This window comes from Eleginops maclovinus, chromosome 23 (genome assembly GCF_036324505.1).
Source record: "Eleginops maclovinus isolate JMC-PN-2008 ecotype Puerto Natales chromosome 23, JC_Emac_rtc_rv5, whole genome shotgun sequence".
NCBI classification, from domain to species: Eukaryota; Metazoa; Chordata; class Actinopteri; order Perciformes; family Eleginopidae; genus Eleginops; species Eleginops maclovinus.
The window spans coordinates 13570046-13588923 of record NC_086371.1 but is presented as its reverse complement, the minus strand read 5'-3'; the positions used below and the strand labels follow the sequence as shown (position 1 = coordinate 13588923).

At 42.8% G+C, this 18878-nt stretch overlaps 3 protein-coding genes and 1 pseudogene across 20 annotated transcripts in view; all 4 read left to right on the top strand.

Moving 5' to 3' along the window:
* The window catches only part of LOC134859890 (protocadherin gamma-C5-like), a 196874-nt gene that overhangs the window by 119414 nt on the left and 58582 nt on the right, over positions 1 to 18878 (top strand). For 2 of the 18 annotated variants that reach the window (XM_063876669.1, XM_063876658.1), the window contains exon 1: positions 9935 to 12484. The exons of 14 other annotated variants lie outside the window; for them this stretch is intronic. In XM_063876669.1, coding sequence (XP_063732739.1) covers positions 10100 to 12484 — 2385 coding nt within the window. In that variant the 5' untranslated portion in view covers positions 9935 to 10099. Of the gene's footprint in view, positions 1 to 9934; positions 12485 to 16092; positions 18505 to 18878 lie in introns of those variants that run through there. 2 more of the 18 variants (XM_063876672.1, XM_063876663.1) reach the window with 1 other exon arrangement.
* On the top strand, positions 3499 to 5031 carry LOC134859905 (protocadherin beta-16-like). Its single transcript, XM_063876685.1, has one exon. The coding sequence runs from the start codon at positions 3753 to 3755 to the stop codon at positions 4866 to 4868; it is 1116 nt and encodes a 371-aa protein (XP_063732755.1). The 5' UTR covers positions 3499 to 3752; the 3' UTR covers positions 4869 to 5031.
* LOC134859906 (protocadherin beta-16-like) lies at positions 6473 to 7855 on the top strand. Its single transcript, XM_063876686.1, has one exon. The coding sequence runs from the start codon at positions 6775 to 6777 to the stop codon at positions 7642 to 7644; it is 870 nt and encodes a 289-aa protein (XP_063732756.1). The 5' UTR covers positions 6473 to 6774; the 3' UTR covers positions 7645 to 7855.
* On the top strand, positions 13108 to 15504 carry LOC134859898 (protocadherin beta-16-like; annotated as a pseudogene).

Sequence of the window (18878 nt, the reverse complement as noted above, 5' to 3'; positions counted from 1 at the left end):
TCATTATATAGTATTGCATTTTTTTATACTACCTTTTCAATACAATTATTTGATTTGGTGTCCCTCCTTGTCAAAATGGTGTGTGCTAGAGTACCGGTTTTTTTCTCATTCAGGCAAATTATGTAGTTCATCACTGTGTACTCTTAGGGCCGCTGTAGGCCAGTGTGTTGAATTTTCATGGTTTTTTTCTAAAGAAACCTCCGCCATCACGTTGATATCAGATAGAGAAGGACAGACACAGGGTTACAACGTCGTTGGACATTTAACCGATAGTGGAGAAGCTCTTTTTTTTTTACCGATGAAGCCTAGTGGATTTACCTCTTTTACTCGTTTTTTAAAAAACAGGGAAGGGTCATATATATCCTTGCATCGTGGAACATAACTGGTTTATTGCATCTTGAGAGGAAAATGTCGGGCAGAACAATGAGACGGCAAGTACTGTTGTTTTCTTTGGTCTTTCATCTCAGTTCAGTGGTCGGCCAAGTCAGCTACTCCATCCCTGAGGAAATGCCGACTGGCTCTGTGGTCGGTACTATTGCTCAGGATTTGGGATTAGATGTAAAACGAATGAAATCCGGTAAAGCTCGCGTGTTTACGGGAGACAGTGCGGGATACATCGAGCTGAACAAAGACCGAGGAGTCCTTATTATCAAAGACAGGATCGACAGAGAGACAATTTGCCGACAGACTACTCCTTGTGCTTTACATTTTCAGATAATTTTGGAGAACCCTATGGAGTTCTACAGTATCACAGTCGAGATAACAGACATAAATGATAATCCTCCCACCTTTGAAAAAAACGAAGTCAGTTTTAAAATTAGTGAATCTGCTGTAATTGGATCAAAGTTTGTATTAGACAGAGCAATAGATCTTGATGTTGGCAAAAATGGTCTTCAAAAATACGAACTTAAGCCCACTGATAATTTTGTATTAAAACGTGACAGTCAAGCTGATGGAACAGAAAAAGTGGAAATGATTTTGCATAAGCCCCTCGACAGAGAGGAGGACGAATTGATCTCTTTAGTTTTAACGGCGTTTGATGGAGGAGATCCGCAAATGTCAGGAACAATTCGGATTTTTATAACGGTATTAGATGCCAATGATAATGCTCCTATTTTTACACAGTCCATCTACACTGCCACTGCTATTGAAAATGCTCCAGAAGGCACAGTTATCGCTGTCGTTACTGCGTCGGATGCAGATCATGGGACAAATGGTAGAATAAGCTATTCAATTGCAAACAGTTTACATCAAGCCATTCATTGTTTAAGATAAACGAAGACAGTGGTGAGATTACATTGACTGGAAATATTGATTATGAAAATTCACGGAATTACCATATTAACATACGAGCAAGTGATGATGGTGGACTTACCGATTCGTGTAAAGTAATAGTTGAAGTACTGGATATAAATGACAACAAACCAACAATTAATATAATGTCAAAATCAAACATGATATCTGAAAACTCAAAACCGAGCACAGTTGTAGCAATGATGAACGTCCAAGATGCAGATTCAAGTGAAAACGGTAAGGTTCACTGTTTTATCAACGATAATATCCCTCTGACTATAATGTCGACATCAAACAATTTCTATAGTTTAGTGACAGATAGTAATCTGGATAGGGAGACAGCCTCTGAGTATAATATAACGGTGACCTGCTCTGATGAGGGAGTGCCCTCCCTCTCCAGCAGCGTGACTCTCACCTTACAGATCTCTGATGTGAATGATAATGCACCTGTCTTTGAGAGCAGCTCATATGAGGTCTACATTGTAGAAAACAACACACCAGGCCTCTCTGTATTCACAGTGAGAGCCAGAGATGCTGACTGGAACCAGAATGCCCGTGTTTCTTACATCCTGGAGGATTCCACTGTTAACGGAGTGCCAGTCTCCTCGTATGTGTCCGTTAGTGCTGATAGTGGAATCATCCATGCAGTGCGCTCTTTTGACTACGAGCAGATCAAAGACTTCCACTTCCGGGTCAAAGCGCAGGATGGAGGCTCTCCTCCACTCAGTAGCAACGTGACAGTGAAAATATTGATCCAGGACCAGAACGACAATCCTCCTCAGGTCCTGTACCCAGTCCAGACTGGTGGCTCTGTGGTGGCTGAGATGGTTCCTCGTTCAGCAGATGTGGGCTATCTGGTCACTAAAGTGGTGGCTGTTGATGTGGACTCTGGACAGAATGCCTGGCTCTCCTATAAACTGCAGAAAGCCACAGACAGGGCGCTGTTTGAAGTGGGCTTACAGAATGGAGAAATAAGAACTATCCGCCAGGTGACTGATAAAGATGCTGTGAAACAAAGACTGACTGTTATAGTGGAGGACAACGGGCAGCCCTCTCGTTCAGCTACAGTCATTGTTAACGTGGCAGTGGCGGACAGCTTCCCGGAAGTGCTGTCTGAGTTCACTGACTTTACACAGGACAAGGAGTACAATGACAACCTGACGTTTTACTTAGTGCTGGCTCTGGCTGTAGTGTCCTTCCTCTTCATCACGTGTTTAGTGGTTATCATATCAGTGAAGATCTACAGGTGGAGACAGTCTCGCATCATGTATCACTCCAATCTCCCTGTGATTCCATATTATCCACCACGTTACTCAGACACTTTGGGGACAGGGACTCTCCAACACGTGTACAACTACGAGGTGTGCAGGACGACTGACTCCAGAAAGAGTGACTGTAAGTTTGGCACAGCCGGTAGTCAGAACGTGCTGATTATGGACCCCAGTTCTACAGGGACGATGCAGCGGATACAGAGTGAAAAGAGCATCCTGGATGAACCAGACTCTCCTCTAGAGGTTGGTAATTTGGGGTTATTTCAGTTTTAATCTTTTCACACATTCTGTGTATCTGAAACATATGTTGCCAGGTGCAATGCATCAGTATTATGTAATCAGCACCATGGACAGTGACACTATTCGCACCCTGGTCTTTTTTGTGTTGAATGTCTTGTGAAGTTCCTTATTGCCTTTACAATTGATAGTGTTTTTTTATTTTTTATCTTTCCATCTATATAGGGAGGTTATTAACAGGACTATGAAGCCTATAATAAATGTTTTAATGTATATCATCTGTTCATTCATTAATAGACTTCTGTGTTTTGCTTTTTACCTATTCATTTTAGTACACATTTATAGGTGACACAGAGCTACAGTCACTAGAAATGATTTGTTTACACGCTACTTCTTTGTGTTGCTATTCATGGAAGTCATTAAAATATTAGAAGAAACTACTACTAAGTGTAGGGTTCTCTTTAACACTTATTTAGCTAAATCTGCAATAAAATATTTATATTACAGACTATAGCCAACATCTTAATGACACTACCAAAAATAATTTTCTACTAACAATGCTACAACGTGTCCTTTTATTAATACTACAACTAGTAATTATATTGTCAATAGTACTTTTAATGACGTGTTTTTGTTTCAAACTCATCAACGTTACTCCTCTCCTTAACCAACTACTGCTGTTTGGTGTAATGAACAGAACGGGCCGCTATTGGCCAGAGTGTGGCAGTCTTAGCTAGGGCTGGCCAATGTACCTCCCCCTTAGATTGTGACATGGCAGACAATGAAATAGGCACGAAGCTCCCGTTGTCGTTACAATAAATAACTGCTCGCGGATATGGAAAGCTGTTACATTTGTTGATCTCTTGGCTTGAGATACTGTTGGGAATTCTAACAGTCTTCATACGGATTACAGATTTGTTTCTATTCGGCACTGGAATACAACGACAAAACATGAGACGGCAAGTACTGTTGTTCATGTTGGTCCTCTCTCTCACCCCTGTTTTCGGGCAAGTCAGCTACTCCATTCCCGAGGAAATGGAGAAAGGCTCATTAGTCTGTAATTTAGCTCAGGATTTAGGTTTAGAGTTTAAAAGACTAAAGTCGGGAAGAGCTCGTATTCATTCGGGAGACAGTGCAGAATATTTCGAGTTGAACAGAGAGAGGGGTGTCCTCCTTATCAAAGAAAGAATGGACAGAGAAATGTTGTGCGGGGAAACGACGCCCTGTGCTTTACATTTACAGATGATTATGGAAAATCCGATGGAATTGTTTCGAATTACAATAGAAATCACAGATATAAACGATAATGCTCCCAGCTTTTCGTCGAGCGAGAAGCGTTTTGAAATCAGCGAGTCAGCCGTCATTGGGTCTAAATTTGTACTTGAGAAAGCCATCGATGCTGACATTGGTATAAACGGTCTGCAAAGCTATTCGCTTAATCCAACGAATAACTTTGCTTTGAAATTAGAGAATCAAGCGGACGGAAGTAAAAAGGTAGAAATGGTTTTACAGAAGCCTCTAGATCGAGAGCACCAGGATCAGATATCACTGTTATTAACTGCACTAGATGGTGGACAGCCGCGTATGTCAGGTACAATACAGATAACTGTCAACGTGTTAGATGCAAATGATAATGCACCGGTTTTTACTCAGCCCGTATATAAGGCAACAATAACCGAGAATTCCCCGAGAGGAACTAGTGTTATAGCTGTGACTGCATCTGACAGAGATGGAGGCTCTAATGGAGAAATCACATATGCAATTTCAAATAGCAAGCGTCGAATTACTGACTTATTTCAGATCAATGGAAAAACAGGTGATGTCATCTTGATTGGTGAAATAGATTATGAAAAAGCGAAACTCTTTCAAATAGATATTGAGGCGATAGATAATGGAGGACTCTCTGATTCCAGTAAGATCCTAATTGATATCACTGATGTCAATGACAACAGTCCTCAGCTAAAAATACTCTCTAAATCAGACACCATTTTAGAAGACTCCCCTGAGAATACGATTATTGCTATGCTAAGCGTGAATGACCCTGACTCTGAGAGAATGGAGAGGTAGAATGTAATATTAATGAAGATATCCCTTTTAAAATACGAAGTACAATGAATGGATTTTACAGTTTACTTACGGAGGTCACTTTAGACAGAGAGATAGCTTCTCAGTATAATATAACAGTGAGCTGCTCTGATGAGGGAGTGCCCTCCCTCTCCAGCAGCATCACTCTCACCTTACAGATCTCTGATGTGAACGATAACGCGCCTGTCTTTGAGAGCAGGTCATATGAGGCCTACATTGTAGAAAACAACACACCAGGCGTCTCTATATTCACAGTGAGAGCCAGAGACGCTGACTGGAACCAGAATGCCCGTGTTTCTTACATCCTGGAGGACTCCAGTGTTAACGGAGTGCCAGTCTCCTCATATGTGTCCGTTAGTGCTGATAGTGGAGTCATCCATGCAGTGCGCTCTTTTGACTACGAGCAGATCAAAGACTTCCAAATCCGGGTCAAAGCGCAGGATGGAGGCTCTCCTCCACTCAGTAGCAACGTGACAGTGAAAATACTGATCCAGGACCAGAACGACAACCCTCCCCAGGTCTTGTACCCAGTCCAGACTGGTGGCTCTCTGGTGGCTGAGATGGTTCCTCGTTCAGCAGATGTGGGCTATCTGGTCACTAAAGTGGTGGCTGTTGATGTGGACTCTGGACAGAATGCCTGGCTCTCCTATAAACTGCAGAAAGCCACAGACAGGGCGCTGTTTGAAGCTGGCTTACAGAATGGAGAAATACGGACTATCCGACAGGTGACTGATAAAGATGCTGTGAAACAAAGACTGACTGTTATAGTGGAGGACAACGGGCAGCCCTCTCGTTCAGCTACAGTCATTGTTAACGTGGCGGTGGCGGACAGCTTCCCGGAAGTGCTGTCTGAGTTCACTGACTTTACACAGGACAAGGAGTACAATAACAACCTGACTTTTTACTTGGTGCTGGCTCTGGCTGTAGTTTCCTTCCTCTTCATCACGTGTTTAGTGGTTATTATATCAGTGAAGATCTACAGGTGGAGACAGTCTCGCATCCTGTATCACTCCAATCTCCCTGTGATTCCATATTATCCTCCACGTTACTCAGACACTTTGGGGACAGGGACTCTCCAACACGTGTACAACTACGAGGTGTGCAGGACCACTGACTCCAGAAAGAGTGACTGCAAGCTCGGCAGAGTCAGTAGTCAGAACGTGTTGATAATGGACCCCAGTTCTACAGGGACGATGCAGCGGATACAGAGTGAAAAGAGCATCCTGGATGAACCAGATTCTCCTCTAGAGGTTAGAAAGTCACGATTTATATAATCAAAGTCATACTTGTATTTAAGTTCACTATTAAGCCATGTCATTTATAGCCCATGCAATGTGAATACCTTGGACAGCGAATGCAATTTCTCTCTTCTGTCGCTATTTCTCCTTTCCGAAAACGGTGTTCTCCTTGAGGTGATTGACTTTATATATAGCCAATATCTTTTGTTCTTCTTTCGATGAAAACATGTTGCTGTTTTGTGTCAGTGTACTAATTAAATGTAATTAATACTGCTGTTGTGTGTATGGTTTATAAAGCAGACATAGAAGTAACAACAGACCTGACAGTATTTTTTATTTCACTTATCTCTTGTAGTTTCGTCTTGTGAACTCAGTGGGCCGCTGTTGACTAGCGTCTTGGCGTTTAAAATGTGTATTTATACATGTGGACTTCCACCGTCCTCCCACAAGAGAGGACGATTTGGAAGCATTTACGGAAAGTCGACGCTGGAAGAAACATGATGCACGGAATATCAAGTTGGAATTATAGCATCGTCAGTTGTTGATCAGATAGATCCTTTTGCTTTTTTTTGCTTTTTTTTATTGGTAACGCTGACTGTGAAAGGGAAGAGAAACATTAGTTTGGTTTTACGGATAAGCCTGACGGAACAATGAGACGGCAAGTACTGTTGTTTTTCTCCGTCCTCCGTCTCAGTTCAGTGCTCGGCCAGGTCAGCTACTCCATTCCGGAGGAAATGGCCAAAGGCTCTTTGGTCGGTAACATAGTTCAGGATTTAGGTTTGGGTGTTAAACGATTTCAAACGGGTAACGCCCGCATTCACACGGGAGACAGCACAGAATACATTCAGCTTAACAAGGAGAAGGGGCTGCTTGTCATTAAAGAGAAAATAGACCGCGAGGCTCTCTGTGGTCAGAAAACGCCTTGTGCTTTGCATTTTCAGATCGCCTTAGAAAACCCGATTGAAATATTCCAGGTTACTCTGGAAATCACAGATATTAATGACAATGCTCCCGTTTTCGAAAAGGAAGAGAGGAGGTTTGAAATTAGCGAGTCTGCTGTTATCGGCTCTAAATTCATGCTAGAGAAAGCAATGGACCCTGATATCGGACTGAACGGTCTTCAGAGCTACACACTGAAGCCCAATGATCATTTTGTGCTTAAATTACATAGTCAGTCTGATGGAGGTAAAAAAGTTGAAATGATTTTACAGAAACCGTTGGATAGAGAGCAACAGGAGTTTGCATCATTATTGTTAACGGCTGTAGATGGAGGAGAGCCGCAGAGATCTGGGACGATGCAGATTCACATTACTGTGTTAGACGCTAATGATAACGCTCCTGTTTTTACGCAAAACATTTACAAAGCAAGTGTGAAAGAAAACGCTGTGACGGGAACAATCATAACTAAAGTGAGTGCCTCCGATGTAGACAAAGGCTCGAATGGGGAGGTTAGCTACGTAATTGGAAATAGCATGAGAGCATTTCAAAATTATTTCAAGTCACTGAAGACGGCCACCTAATATTAAATGGGCCTATTGACTATGAAAATGCCAGAAAGTATGAAATCGATATGGAGGCAGTTGACCGAGGAGGTTTATCTGATTCAAGCAAAGTAGTTATTGATGTAGGGGACATTAATGACAATAGTCCGGTTATTAAAATGATTTCATCATCAAATTCAATAGAAGAAGATTTGCGTCCTAACACAGTGGTTGCTGCAATGAGTGTAAATGATCCTGATTCTGAAGAAAACGGGAGGGTCCGATGTGTAATTGATAAAAACATACCATTTACAATTATACCTACGTCCAGTAATTTTTATAGCATCGTGACAGACAGTGAATTAGACAGAGAGAGTTCCTCTCAGTATAATATAACAGTGACCTGCTCGGATGAGGGAGTGCCCTCCCTCTCCAGCAGCGTCACTCTCACCTTACAGATCTCTGATGTGAATGATAACGCGCCTGTCTTTGAGAGCAGCTCATATGAGGCCTACATTGTAGAAAACAACACACCAGGCCTCTCTATATTCACAGTGAGAGCTAGAGATGCTGACTGGAACCAGAATGCCCGTGTTTCTTACATCCTGGAGGATTCCACTGTTAACGGAGTGCCAGTGTCCTCATATGTGTCCGTTAGTGCTGATAGTGGAGTCATCCATGCAGTGCGCTCTTTTGACTACGAGCAGATCAAAGATTTCCACTTCTATGTCAAAGCTCAGGATGGAGGCTCTCCTCCACTCAGTAGCAACGTGACTGTGAAAATACTGATCCAGGACCAGAACGACAACCCTCCTCAGGTCCTGTACCCAGTCCAGACTGGCGGCTCTCTGGTGGCTGAGATGGTTCCTCGTTCTGCAGATGTGGGCTATCTCGTCACTAAAGTGGTGGCTGTTGATGTGGACTCTGGACAGAATGCCTGGCTCTCCTATAAACTGCAGAAAGCCACAGACAGGGCACTGTTTGAAGCTGGCTTACAGAATGGAGAAATAAGAACTATCCGCCAGGTGACTGATAAAGATGCTGTGAAACAAAGACTGACTGTTATAGTGGAGGACAACGGGCAGCCCTCTCGTTCAGCTACAGTCATTGTTAACGTGGCGGTGGCGGACAGCTTCCCGGAAGTGCTGTCTGAGTTCACTGACTTTACACAGGACAAGGAGTACAATGACAACTTGACTTTTTACTTAGTGCTGGCTCTGGCTGTAGTGTCCTTCCTCTTCATCACGTGTTTAGTGGTTATCATATCAGTGAAAATCTACAGGTGGAGACAGTCTCGCATCCTGTATCACTCCAATCTCCCTGTGATTCCATATTATCCTCCACGTTACTCAGACACTTTGGGGACAGGGACTCTCCAACACGTGTACAATTACGAGGTGTGCAAGGACGACTGACTCCAGAAAGAGTGACTGTAAGCTCAGCAGAGCTGGTGGTCAGAACGTGCTGATAATGGACCCCAGTTCTACAGGGACGATGCAGAGGATACAGAGTGAAAAGAGCATCCTGGATGAACCAGACTCTCCTCTAGAGGTTGGTTATTTGGGGTTATTTCTGTTATAATCTTTTCACACATTCTGTGTATCTGAAACATATGTTGCCATGTGGAATGCATCAGTATTATTTAATCAGCACCATGGACAGTGACACTATTCGCACCCTGGCCTTTTCTGTGTTTAATGTCTTGTGAAGTTCCTTATTGCCTTGACAATTGATAGTGTTTTTTTATTTTGTATCTTTCCATCTATATAGGGAGGTTATTAACAGGACTGTGAAGCCTATAATAAATGTTTTAATGTATATCATCTGTTCATTCATTAATAGACTTCTGTGTTTTGCTTTTTTACCTATTCATTTTAGTACACATTTATAGGTGACACAGAGCTACAGTCACTAGAAATGATTTGTTTACACGCTACTTCTTTGTGTTGCTATTCATGGTAGTCATTAAAATATTAGAAGAAACTACTACTAAGTGTAGGGTTCTCTTTAACACTTATTTTGCTAAATCTGCAATAAAATATTTATATTACAGACTATAGCCAACATCTTAATGACACTACCACATTACTTTTCTACTAACAATGCTACAACGTGCCTTTTATTAATACTACAACTAGTAATTATATTGTCAATAGTACTTTTAATGACGTGTTTTTTATTCAAACTCATCAACGTTACTCCTCTCCTTAACCAACTACTGCTGTTTGGTGTAATGAACGAACGGGCCGCTATTGGCCAGAGTGTGGCAGTCTTAGCTAGGGCTGGCCAATGTACCTCCCCCTTAGATTGTGACATGGCAGACAATGAAATAGGCACGAAGCTCCCGTTGTCGTTACAATAAATAACTGCTCGCGGATATGGAAAGCTGTTACATTTGTTGATCACTTGGCTTGAGATACTGTTGGCAATTCTAACAGTCTTCATACGGATTACAGATTTGTTTCTATTCGGCACTGGAATACAACGACAAAACATGAGACGGCAAGTACTGTTGTTCATGTTGGTCCTCTCTCTCACCCCTGTGTTCGGGCAAGTCAGCTACTCCATTCCCGAGGAAATGGAGAAAGGCTCATTAGTCTGTAATTTAGCTCAGGATTTAGGTTTAGAGTTTAAAAGACTAAAGTCGGGAAGAGCTCGTATTCATTCGGGAGACAGTGCAGAATATTTCGAGTTGAACAGAGAGAGGGGTGTCCTCCTTATCAAAGAAAGAATGGACAGAGAAACGCTGTGTGGGGAAACGACGCCCTGTGCTTTACATTTACAGATGATTATGGAAAATCCGATGGAATTGTTTCGAATTACAATAGAAATCACAGATATAAACGATAATGCTCCCAGCTTTTCGTCGAGCGAGAAGCGTTTTGAAATCAGTGAGTCAGCCGTCATTGGGTCTAAATTTGTACTGGAGAAAGCCATCGATGCTGACATTGGTACAAATGATCTGCAAAGCTATTCGCTTAATCCAACAAACAACTTTGCTTTGAAACTGGAGAATCAAGCGGACGGAAGTAAAAAGGTCGAAATGGTTTTACAGAAGCCTCTAGATCGAGAGCACCAGGATCAGATATCGCTGTTATTAACTGCACTAGATGGTGGACAGCCGCGTATGTCAGGTACAATGCAGATAACTGTCAACGTGTTAGATGCAAATGACAATGCGCCAATTTTTACGAAGCCCGTATATAAGGCAACAATAACCGAGAATTCCCCGAGAGGAACTAGTGTTATAGCTGTTAGTGCATCTGACAAAGATGGAGGCTCTAATGGAGAAATCACATATGCAATTTCAAATAGCAAGCGTCGACTTACTGACTTATTTCAGATCAATGGAAAAACAGGTGATGTCATCTTGATTGGTGAAATAGATTATGAAAAAGCGAAACTCTTTCAAATAGATATTGAGGCGATAGATAATGGGGGACTCTCTGATTCCAGTAAGATCCTAATTGATATCACTGATGTCAATGACAACAGTCCTCAGCTAAAAATACTCTCTAAATCAGACACCATTTTAGAAGACTCCCCTGAGAATACGATTATTGCTATGCTAAGTGTGAATGACCCTGACTCTGAGAGGAATGGAGAGGTAGAATGTAATATTAATGAAGACATCCCTTTTAAAATACGAAGTACAATGAATGGATTTTACAGTTTACTTACGGAGGTCTCTTTAGACAGAGAGATAGCTTCTCAGTATAATATAACAGTGAGCTGCTCTGATGAGGGAGTGCCCTCCCTCTCCAGCAGCGTCACTCTCACCTTACAGATCTCTGATGTGAACGATAACGCGCCTGTCTTTGAGAGCAGCTCATATGAGGCCTACATTGTAGAAAACAACACACCAGGCATCTCTATATTCACAGTGAGAGCCAGAGACGCTGACTGGAACCAGAATGCCCGTGTTTCTTACATCCTGGAAGACTCCTCTGTTAACGGAGTGCCAGTCTCCTCATATGTGTCCGTTAGTGCTGATAGTGGAGTCATCCATGCAGTGCGCTCTTTTGACTACGAGCAGATCAAAGACTTCCACATCCGGGTCAAAGCGCAGGACGGAGGCTCTCCTCCACTCAGTAGCAACATGACAGTTAAAATATTGATCCAGGACCAGAATGACAACCCTCCTCAGGTCCTGTACCCAGTCCAGACTGGTGGCTCTCTGGTGGCTGAGATGGTTCCTCGTTCTGCAGATGTGGGCTATCTGGTCACTAAAGTTGTGGCTGTTGATGTGGACTCTGGACAGAATGCCTGGCTCTCCTATAAACTGCAGAAAGCCACTGACAGGCCGCTGTTTGAAGTGGGCTTACAGAATGGAGAAATAAGAACTATCCGCCAGGTGACTGATAAAGATGCTGTGAAACAAAGACTGACTGTTATAGTGGAGGACAACGGGCAGCCCTCTCGTTCAGCTACAGTCATTGTTAACGTGGCGGTGGCGGACAGCTTCCCAGATGTGCTGTCTGAGTTCACTGACTTTACACAGGACAAGGAGTACAATGACAACCTGACTTTTTACTTAGTGCTGGCTCTGGCTGTAGTGTCCTTCCTGTTCATCACGTGTTTAGTGGTTATTATATCAGTGAAGATCTACAGATGGAGACAGTCTCGCATCCTGTATCACTCCAATCTCCCTGTGATTCCATATTATCCTCCACGTTACTCAGACACTTTGGGGACAGGGACTCTCCAACACGTGTACAATTACGAGGTGTGCAGGACGACTGACTCCAGAAAGAGTGACTGTAAGCTCGGCAGAGCCGGTAGTCAGAACGTGCTGATTATGGACCCCAGTTCTACAGGGACGATGCAGCGGATACAGAATGAAAAGAGCATCCTGGATGAACCTGACTCTCCTCTTGAGGTTAGAAGGTTACAGTTTGAATAATCAAAGTCATACTTGTATTTAAGTTCAATATTCAGCCATGTTATTTATAGCCCATGCAATGTCAGTAACCTGGACAGCGAATATTATTTCTCTCTTTCGTATTTCTCCTTTCCAAAAAGTGTGTTGTCCTGTCTTGACCTTTGAGGTAGATTCATTTTATGTATAAAGCGAATATTTATTCTTCTTCATTTGGAGGAAATGTTGTTCTAATGTAAACTCTTCAATACTGTTTGCTGTGTGTGTCGTTGATAAAGCGGACATAGAAGTAACAACAGACCTGACGGTATTTTATTTCATTTATCTCTTGTAGTTTCGTCTTGTGAACTCAGTGGGCCGCTGTTGACTAGCCTTTTGGCGTTTAAAATGTGTATTTATAGAGGAGCACATCAACTGTCCTCTCACAAGAGAGGACGATTCGGAAGCATTTCCGCAAAGTCGAAGGTGGAAGAACATGATGCTGAAACTACCAAATTGGAATTATAGCATCGTCAGTTGTTGATCACACAGATCCTTCTGCCGTCTTTATTTGAATTGGTAACATTGACTGTGAAAGGGAAGAGAAACATTAGTTTGGTTTTACGGATGAGCCTGACGGAACAATGAGACTGCAAGTACTGTTGTTTTTCTCCGTCCTCTGTCTCAGTTCAGTGCTCGGCCAGGTCAGCTACTCCATTCCGGAGGAAATGGCCAAAGGCTCTTTGGTCGGTAACATAGTTCAGGATTTAGGTTTGGGTGTTAAACGATTACAAGCGGGTAACGCCCGCATTCACATGGTAGACAGCACAGAATACATTCAGCTTAACAAGGAGAAGGGGCTCCTTGTCATTAAAGAGAAAATAGACCGCGAGGCTCTCTGTGGTCAGAAAATGCCTTGTGCTTTGCATTTTCAGATCGCCTTAGAAAACCCGATTGAAATATTCCAGATTACTCTGGAAATCACAGATATTAATGACAATGCTCCCGTTTTTGAAAAGGAAGAGAGGAGGTTTGAAATTAGCGAGTCTGCTGTTATCGGCTCTAAATTCATGCTAGAGAAAGCAATGGACCCTGATATCGGACTGAACGGTCTTCAGAGCTACACACTGAAGCCCAATGATCATTTTGTGCTTAAATTACATAGTCAGTCTGATGGAGGTAAAAAAGTTGAAATGATTTTACAGAAACCGTTGGATAGAGAGCAACAGGAGTTTGCATCATTATTGTTAACGGCTGTAGATGGAGTAGAGCCGCAGAGATCTGGCACGATGCAGATTCACATTACTGTGTTAGACGTTAATGATAACGCTCCTGTTTTTACGCAAAACATTTACAAAGCAAGTGTGAAAGAAAACGCTGTGACGGGAACAATCATAACTAAAGTGAGTGCCTCCGATGTAGACAAAGGCTCGAATGGGGAGGTTAGCTACGTAATTGGAAATAGCATGAGAAGCATTTCAAAATTATTTCAAGTCACTGAAGACGGCCACCTAATATTAAATGGGCCTATTGACTATGAAAATGCCAGAAAGTATGAAATCGATATGGAGGCAGTTGACCGAGGAGATTTATCTGATTCAAGCAAAGTAGTTATTGATGTAGGGGACATTAATGACAATAGTCCGGTTATTAATATGGTTTCATCATCAAATTCAATAGAAGAAGATTTGCGTCCCAATACAGTGGTTGCTGCAATGAATGTAAATGATCCTGATTCTGAAGAAAACGGGAGGGTCCGATGTGTAATTGATAAAAACATACCGTTTACAATTACACCTACTTCGAGTAATTTTTATAGCATCTTGACAGACAGTGAATTAGACAGAGAGAGTTCCTCTCAGTATAATATAACGGTGACCTGCTCGGATGAGGGAGTGCCCTCCCTCTCCAGCAGCGTCACTCTCACCTTACAGATCTCTGATGTGAATGATAATGCGCCTGTCTTTGAGAGCAGCTTATATGAGGCCTACATTGTAGAAAACAACACACCAGGCCTCTCTGTATTCACAGTGAGAGCCAGATATGCTGACTGGAACCAGAATGCCCGTGTTTCTTACATCCTGGAGGATTCCACTGTTAACGGAGTTCCAGTCTCCTCATAAGTGTCCGTTAGTGCTGATAGTGGAGTCATCCATGCAGTGCGCTCTTTTGACTACGAGCAGATCAAAGACTTCAACTTCCTGGTTAGAGCTCGGGATGGAGGCTCTCCTCCACTCAGTAGCAATGTGACTGTGAAAATACTGATCCAGGATCAGAACGACAACCCTCCTCAGGTCCTGTACCCAGTCCAGACTGGTGGCTCTCTGGTGGCTGAGATGGTTCCTCGTTCAGCAGATGTGGGCTATCTGGTCACTAAAGTGGTGGCTTTTGATGTGGACTCTGGACAGAATGCCTGGCTCTCCTATAAACTGCAGAAAGCCACAGACAGGGCGCTGTTTGAAGCTGGCTTACAGAATGGAGAAATAAGGACTATCCGCCAGGTGACTGATAAAGATGCTGTGAAACAAAGACTGACTGTTATAGTGGAGGACAACGGACAGCCCTCTCGTTCAGCTACAGTCATTGTTAACGTGGCGGTGGCGGACAGCTTCCCAGAAGTGCTGTCTGAGTTCACTGACTTTACACAGGACAAGGAGTACAATTACAACTTGACTTTTTACTTGGTGCTGGCTCTGGCTGTGGTGTCCTTCCTCTTCATCACGTGTTTAGTGGTTATTATATCAGTGAAGATCTATAGGTGGAGACAGTCTCGCATCCTGTATCACTCCAATCTCCCTGTGATTCCATATTATCCTCCACGTTACTCAGACACTTTGGGGACAGGGACTCTCCAACACGTGTGCAATTACGAGGTGTGCAGGACGACTGACTCCAGAAAGAGTGACTGTAAGTTCGGCAGAGCCGGTAGTCAGAACGTGCTGATTATGGACCCCAGTTCTACAGGGACGATGCAGCGGATAAAGAGTGAAAAGAGCATCCTGGATGAACCTGACTCTCCTCTAGAGGTTAGAAAGGTGTAACACCAATTACCACTGCCTTATGTTAACACTGAATGTTTGAATTAAATATGCCAGCCTTTTGACCCATTTGTTTGGATCGGAACTTCATTTTTCAGCACCTTGGACAGCATCACGGAGCACTTGAAAACATGTTGTTTAGTGTGACAGAAAATAGTTAGTTATTCCCGTACTATGAGGTTCGACATATTTTAACATGTTTAACTTACACATTTAGATTGTAGTTTAATCAAAAGATTAGTTAACTATATAAACATTTTATTCCAACATGTATAAGTTATTTTCCCAGCTTTCCATCTCTCTGTCTCTCCCGTCTCACACAACATTCTCTGCAGTTCTGTTATTTGTACTCAATGGGCCGCTGTTGCCTAGTCTGTTGCAGTTGTGGTTTATTTACAGCAGTACCGCCTCTTCATTTCGATGTGTTAGAGAGAGAGGGCTGTCTCGGATCGCATTGTCTGCGGTAGAGGAGCCGATATAAACGACTTGGAAATACTTCATCCTTTGGCTTGAAATTTGAGGACTGACTGTGCTTCATATTTTTTGTTTAATGCTTGTTCACCGTTCTGACGGATTTTACACACGTGTTATTATTTTTTTCTGGGACCATTTCAAACAATGAGACGGCATGTACTGTTGTTTATTACGATCGTCTCTCTTAGATCGGTGTTCGGGCAGGTCAGCTACTCGGTACCGGAAGAAATGGCGAAAGGCTCTTTGGTTGGAAATATAGCTCTGGATTTGGGTTTGGACGCTAAACGCTTGAGGTTGGGTAACGCTCGTGTTTATTCTGGTGATAGCAGAGAATATATGGAGCTGAACAGCGAAAGAGGAGTCCTCCTTATTAAAGACAGAATAGACAGAGAGGCGTTGTGCGGTGATACGACACCCTGTGCTGTGCATTTTCAAATTGTCTTAGAGAACCCTATGGAATTTTACAGCGTAACAGTTGAAATTACTGATATTAACGATAATGCACCAACCTTTGAAAAAAACGATATCAAATTGATAATTAGCGAATCTGCAGTCGTCGGTGCAAAATTTGATCTAGAAAGAGCAGTCGATTTAGATGTAGGTATAAATAGTCTTCAAAGCTACGTACTGAAACCGAGTGATCATTTTTTACTTAAACTCCACAACCAAGCTGACGGTACAAAAAATGTTGAGATGGTCTTACAAAAACCTCTAGACAGAGAGAAAAATGAGTTAATTTCTTTGGCGCTGACGGCTGTAGACGGAGGAGAGCCACAGATGTCAGGGACAATGCAGATTCTCATCACAGTGTTAGATGCCAATGACAATTCACCTGTTTTTACTCAGCCAATTTACAAAGGCACTGTAGCTGAAAATGCTGCGAAAGGCACGGTAGTGACCACGGTCAGTGCATCAGATGCTGATCATGGATTAAATGGGAAAATAACGTATTCTATTACAAACACTTTAGATGAGGTCAGACATATGTTTGATATAAATGAGGACAGCGGTGAGGTTAAGTTGATTGGACATTTGGATTATGAAAAGAAACGAAATTTCCAGATCAATGTACGGGGAAGAGATAACGGGGGACTTGCTGATTCTTGTAAATTGATCGTCGATGTAGTCGATATAAATGACAATGAGCCGACGATAAAAATCATGTCTAAATCAACTATTATATCAGAGAGTGCAAACACCAACACAGTCGTTACAATGATTAACATCCAAGACCCAGACTCAGGTGAAAATGGTAGAGTTCAATGTTTTATAAATGAACATATTCCTTTTGAATTGAAATCGACTTCAAATAATTTCTATAGTTTAGTGACAGATAGTGATTTAGACAGAGAGACAGCTTCTCAGTATAATATAACAGTCACCTGCTCTGATGAAGGAGTGCCCTCCCTCTCCAGCAGCGTCACTCTCACCTTACAGATCTCTGATGTGAATGATAACGCACCTGTCTTTGAGAGCAGCTTATATGAGGCCTACATTGTAGAAAACAACACACCAGGCCTCTCTATATTCACAGTGAGAGCCAGAGATGCTGACTGGAACCAGAATGCCCGTGTTTCTTACATCCTGGAGGACTCCACTGTTAACGGAGTGCCAGTCTCCTCATATGTGTCCGTTAGTGCTGATAATGGAGTCATCCATGCAGTGCGCTCTTTTGACTACGAGCAGATCAAAGACTTTCACTTCCGGGTTAAAGCACAGGACGGAGGCTCTCCTCCACTTAGTAGCAACGTGACAGTTAAAATATTGATCCAGGACCAGAATGACAACCCTCCTCAGGTCCTGTACCCAGTACAGACTGGTGGCTCTCTGGTGGCTGAGATGGTGCCTCGTTCAGCAGATGTGGGCTATCTGGTCACTAAAGTTGTGGCTGTTGATGTGGACTCTGGACAGAATGCCTGGCTCTCCTATAAACTGCAGAAAGCCACAGACAGGCCGCTGTTTGAAGTGGGCTTACAGAATGGAGAAATAAGAACTATCCGCCAGGTGACTGATAAAGATGCTGTGAAACAAAGACTGACTGTTATAGTGGAGGACAACGGGCAGCCCTCTCGTTCAGCTACAGTCATTGTTAACGTGGCAGTGGCGGACAGCTTCCCAGAAGTGCTGTCTGAGTTCACTGACTTTACACAGGACAAGGAGTACAATGACAACCTGACTTTTTACTTGGTGCTGGCTCTGGCTGTAGTGTCCTTCCTCTTCATCACGTGTTTAGTGGTTATTATATCCGTGAAGATCTGCAGGTGGAGACAGTCTCGCACCCTCTATCACTCCAATCTCCCTGTGATTCCATATTATCCTCCACGTTACTCAGACACTTTAGGGACAGGGACTCTCCAACACGTGTACAATTACGAGGTGTGCAGGACGACTGACTCCAGAAAAAGTGACTGTAAGTTTGGCAGAGCCGGTAGCCAGAACGTGCTGATAATGGACCCCAGTTCTACAGGGACGATGCAGCGGATACAGAGTGAAAAGAGCATCCTGGATGAACCTGACTCTCCTCTAGAGGTTAGAAATTGGTAGCTATCTTTGAATAACTTTCCCCTTATTTTCAGCACCCTGGAGAGTGACGTGATTGCATATTCAAAACCTTTACACAAGTTACATTTTGGAAATGGCTATTTACTGTGACACGTTTTAATCATTCCAACATCTGCATTGTATATTGCCTGTTTAGACTATTATAATAATTGGGTAACTGCAGTATCAAACAACTCTTTCAACTAACAGGAGAGGTGTTTTTTCTTCACTATGTTTTATTTTAAATCGGTACATATCCGTTTATTTTGAACATTTGACAAGCAATTTTACTTTATGAACTCAGAGTGCCGCTGTTGGCCAGCCTGTCTTAGATTTACCGCAGACTCAATGTACCTCCCACC

Bases quoted from the DNA above. Each gene is read 5' to 3' on its own strand.
- LOC134859905 (XM_063876685.1), top strand. From the start codon at position 3,753: ATGAGACGGCAAGTACTGTTGTTCATGTTGGTCCTCTCTCTCACCCCT.
- LOC134859906 (XM_063876686.1), top strand. From the start codon at position 6,775: ATGAGACGGCAAGTACTGTTGTTTTTCTCCGTCCTCCGTCTCAGTTCA.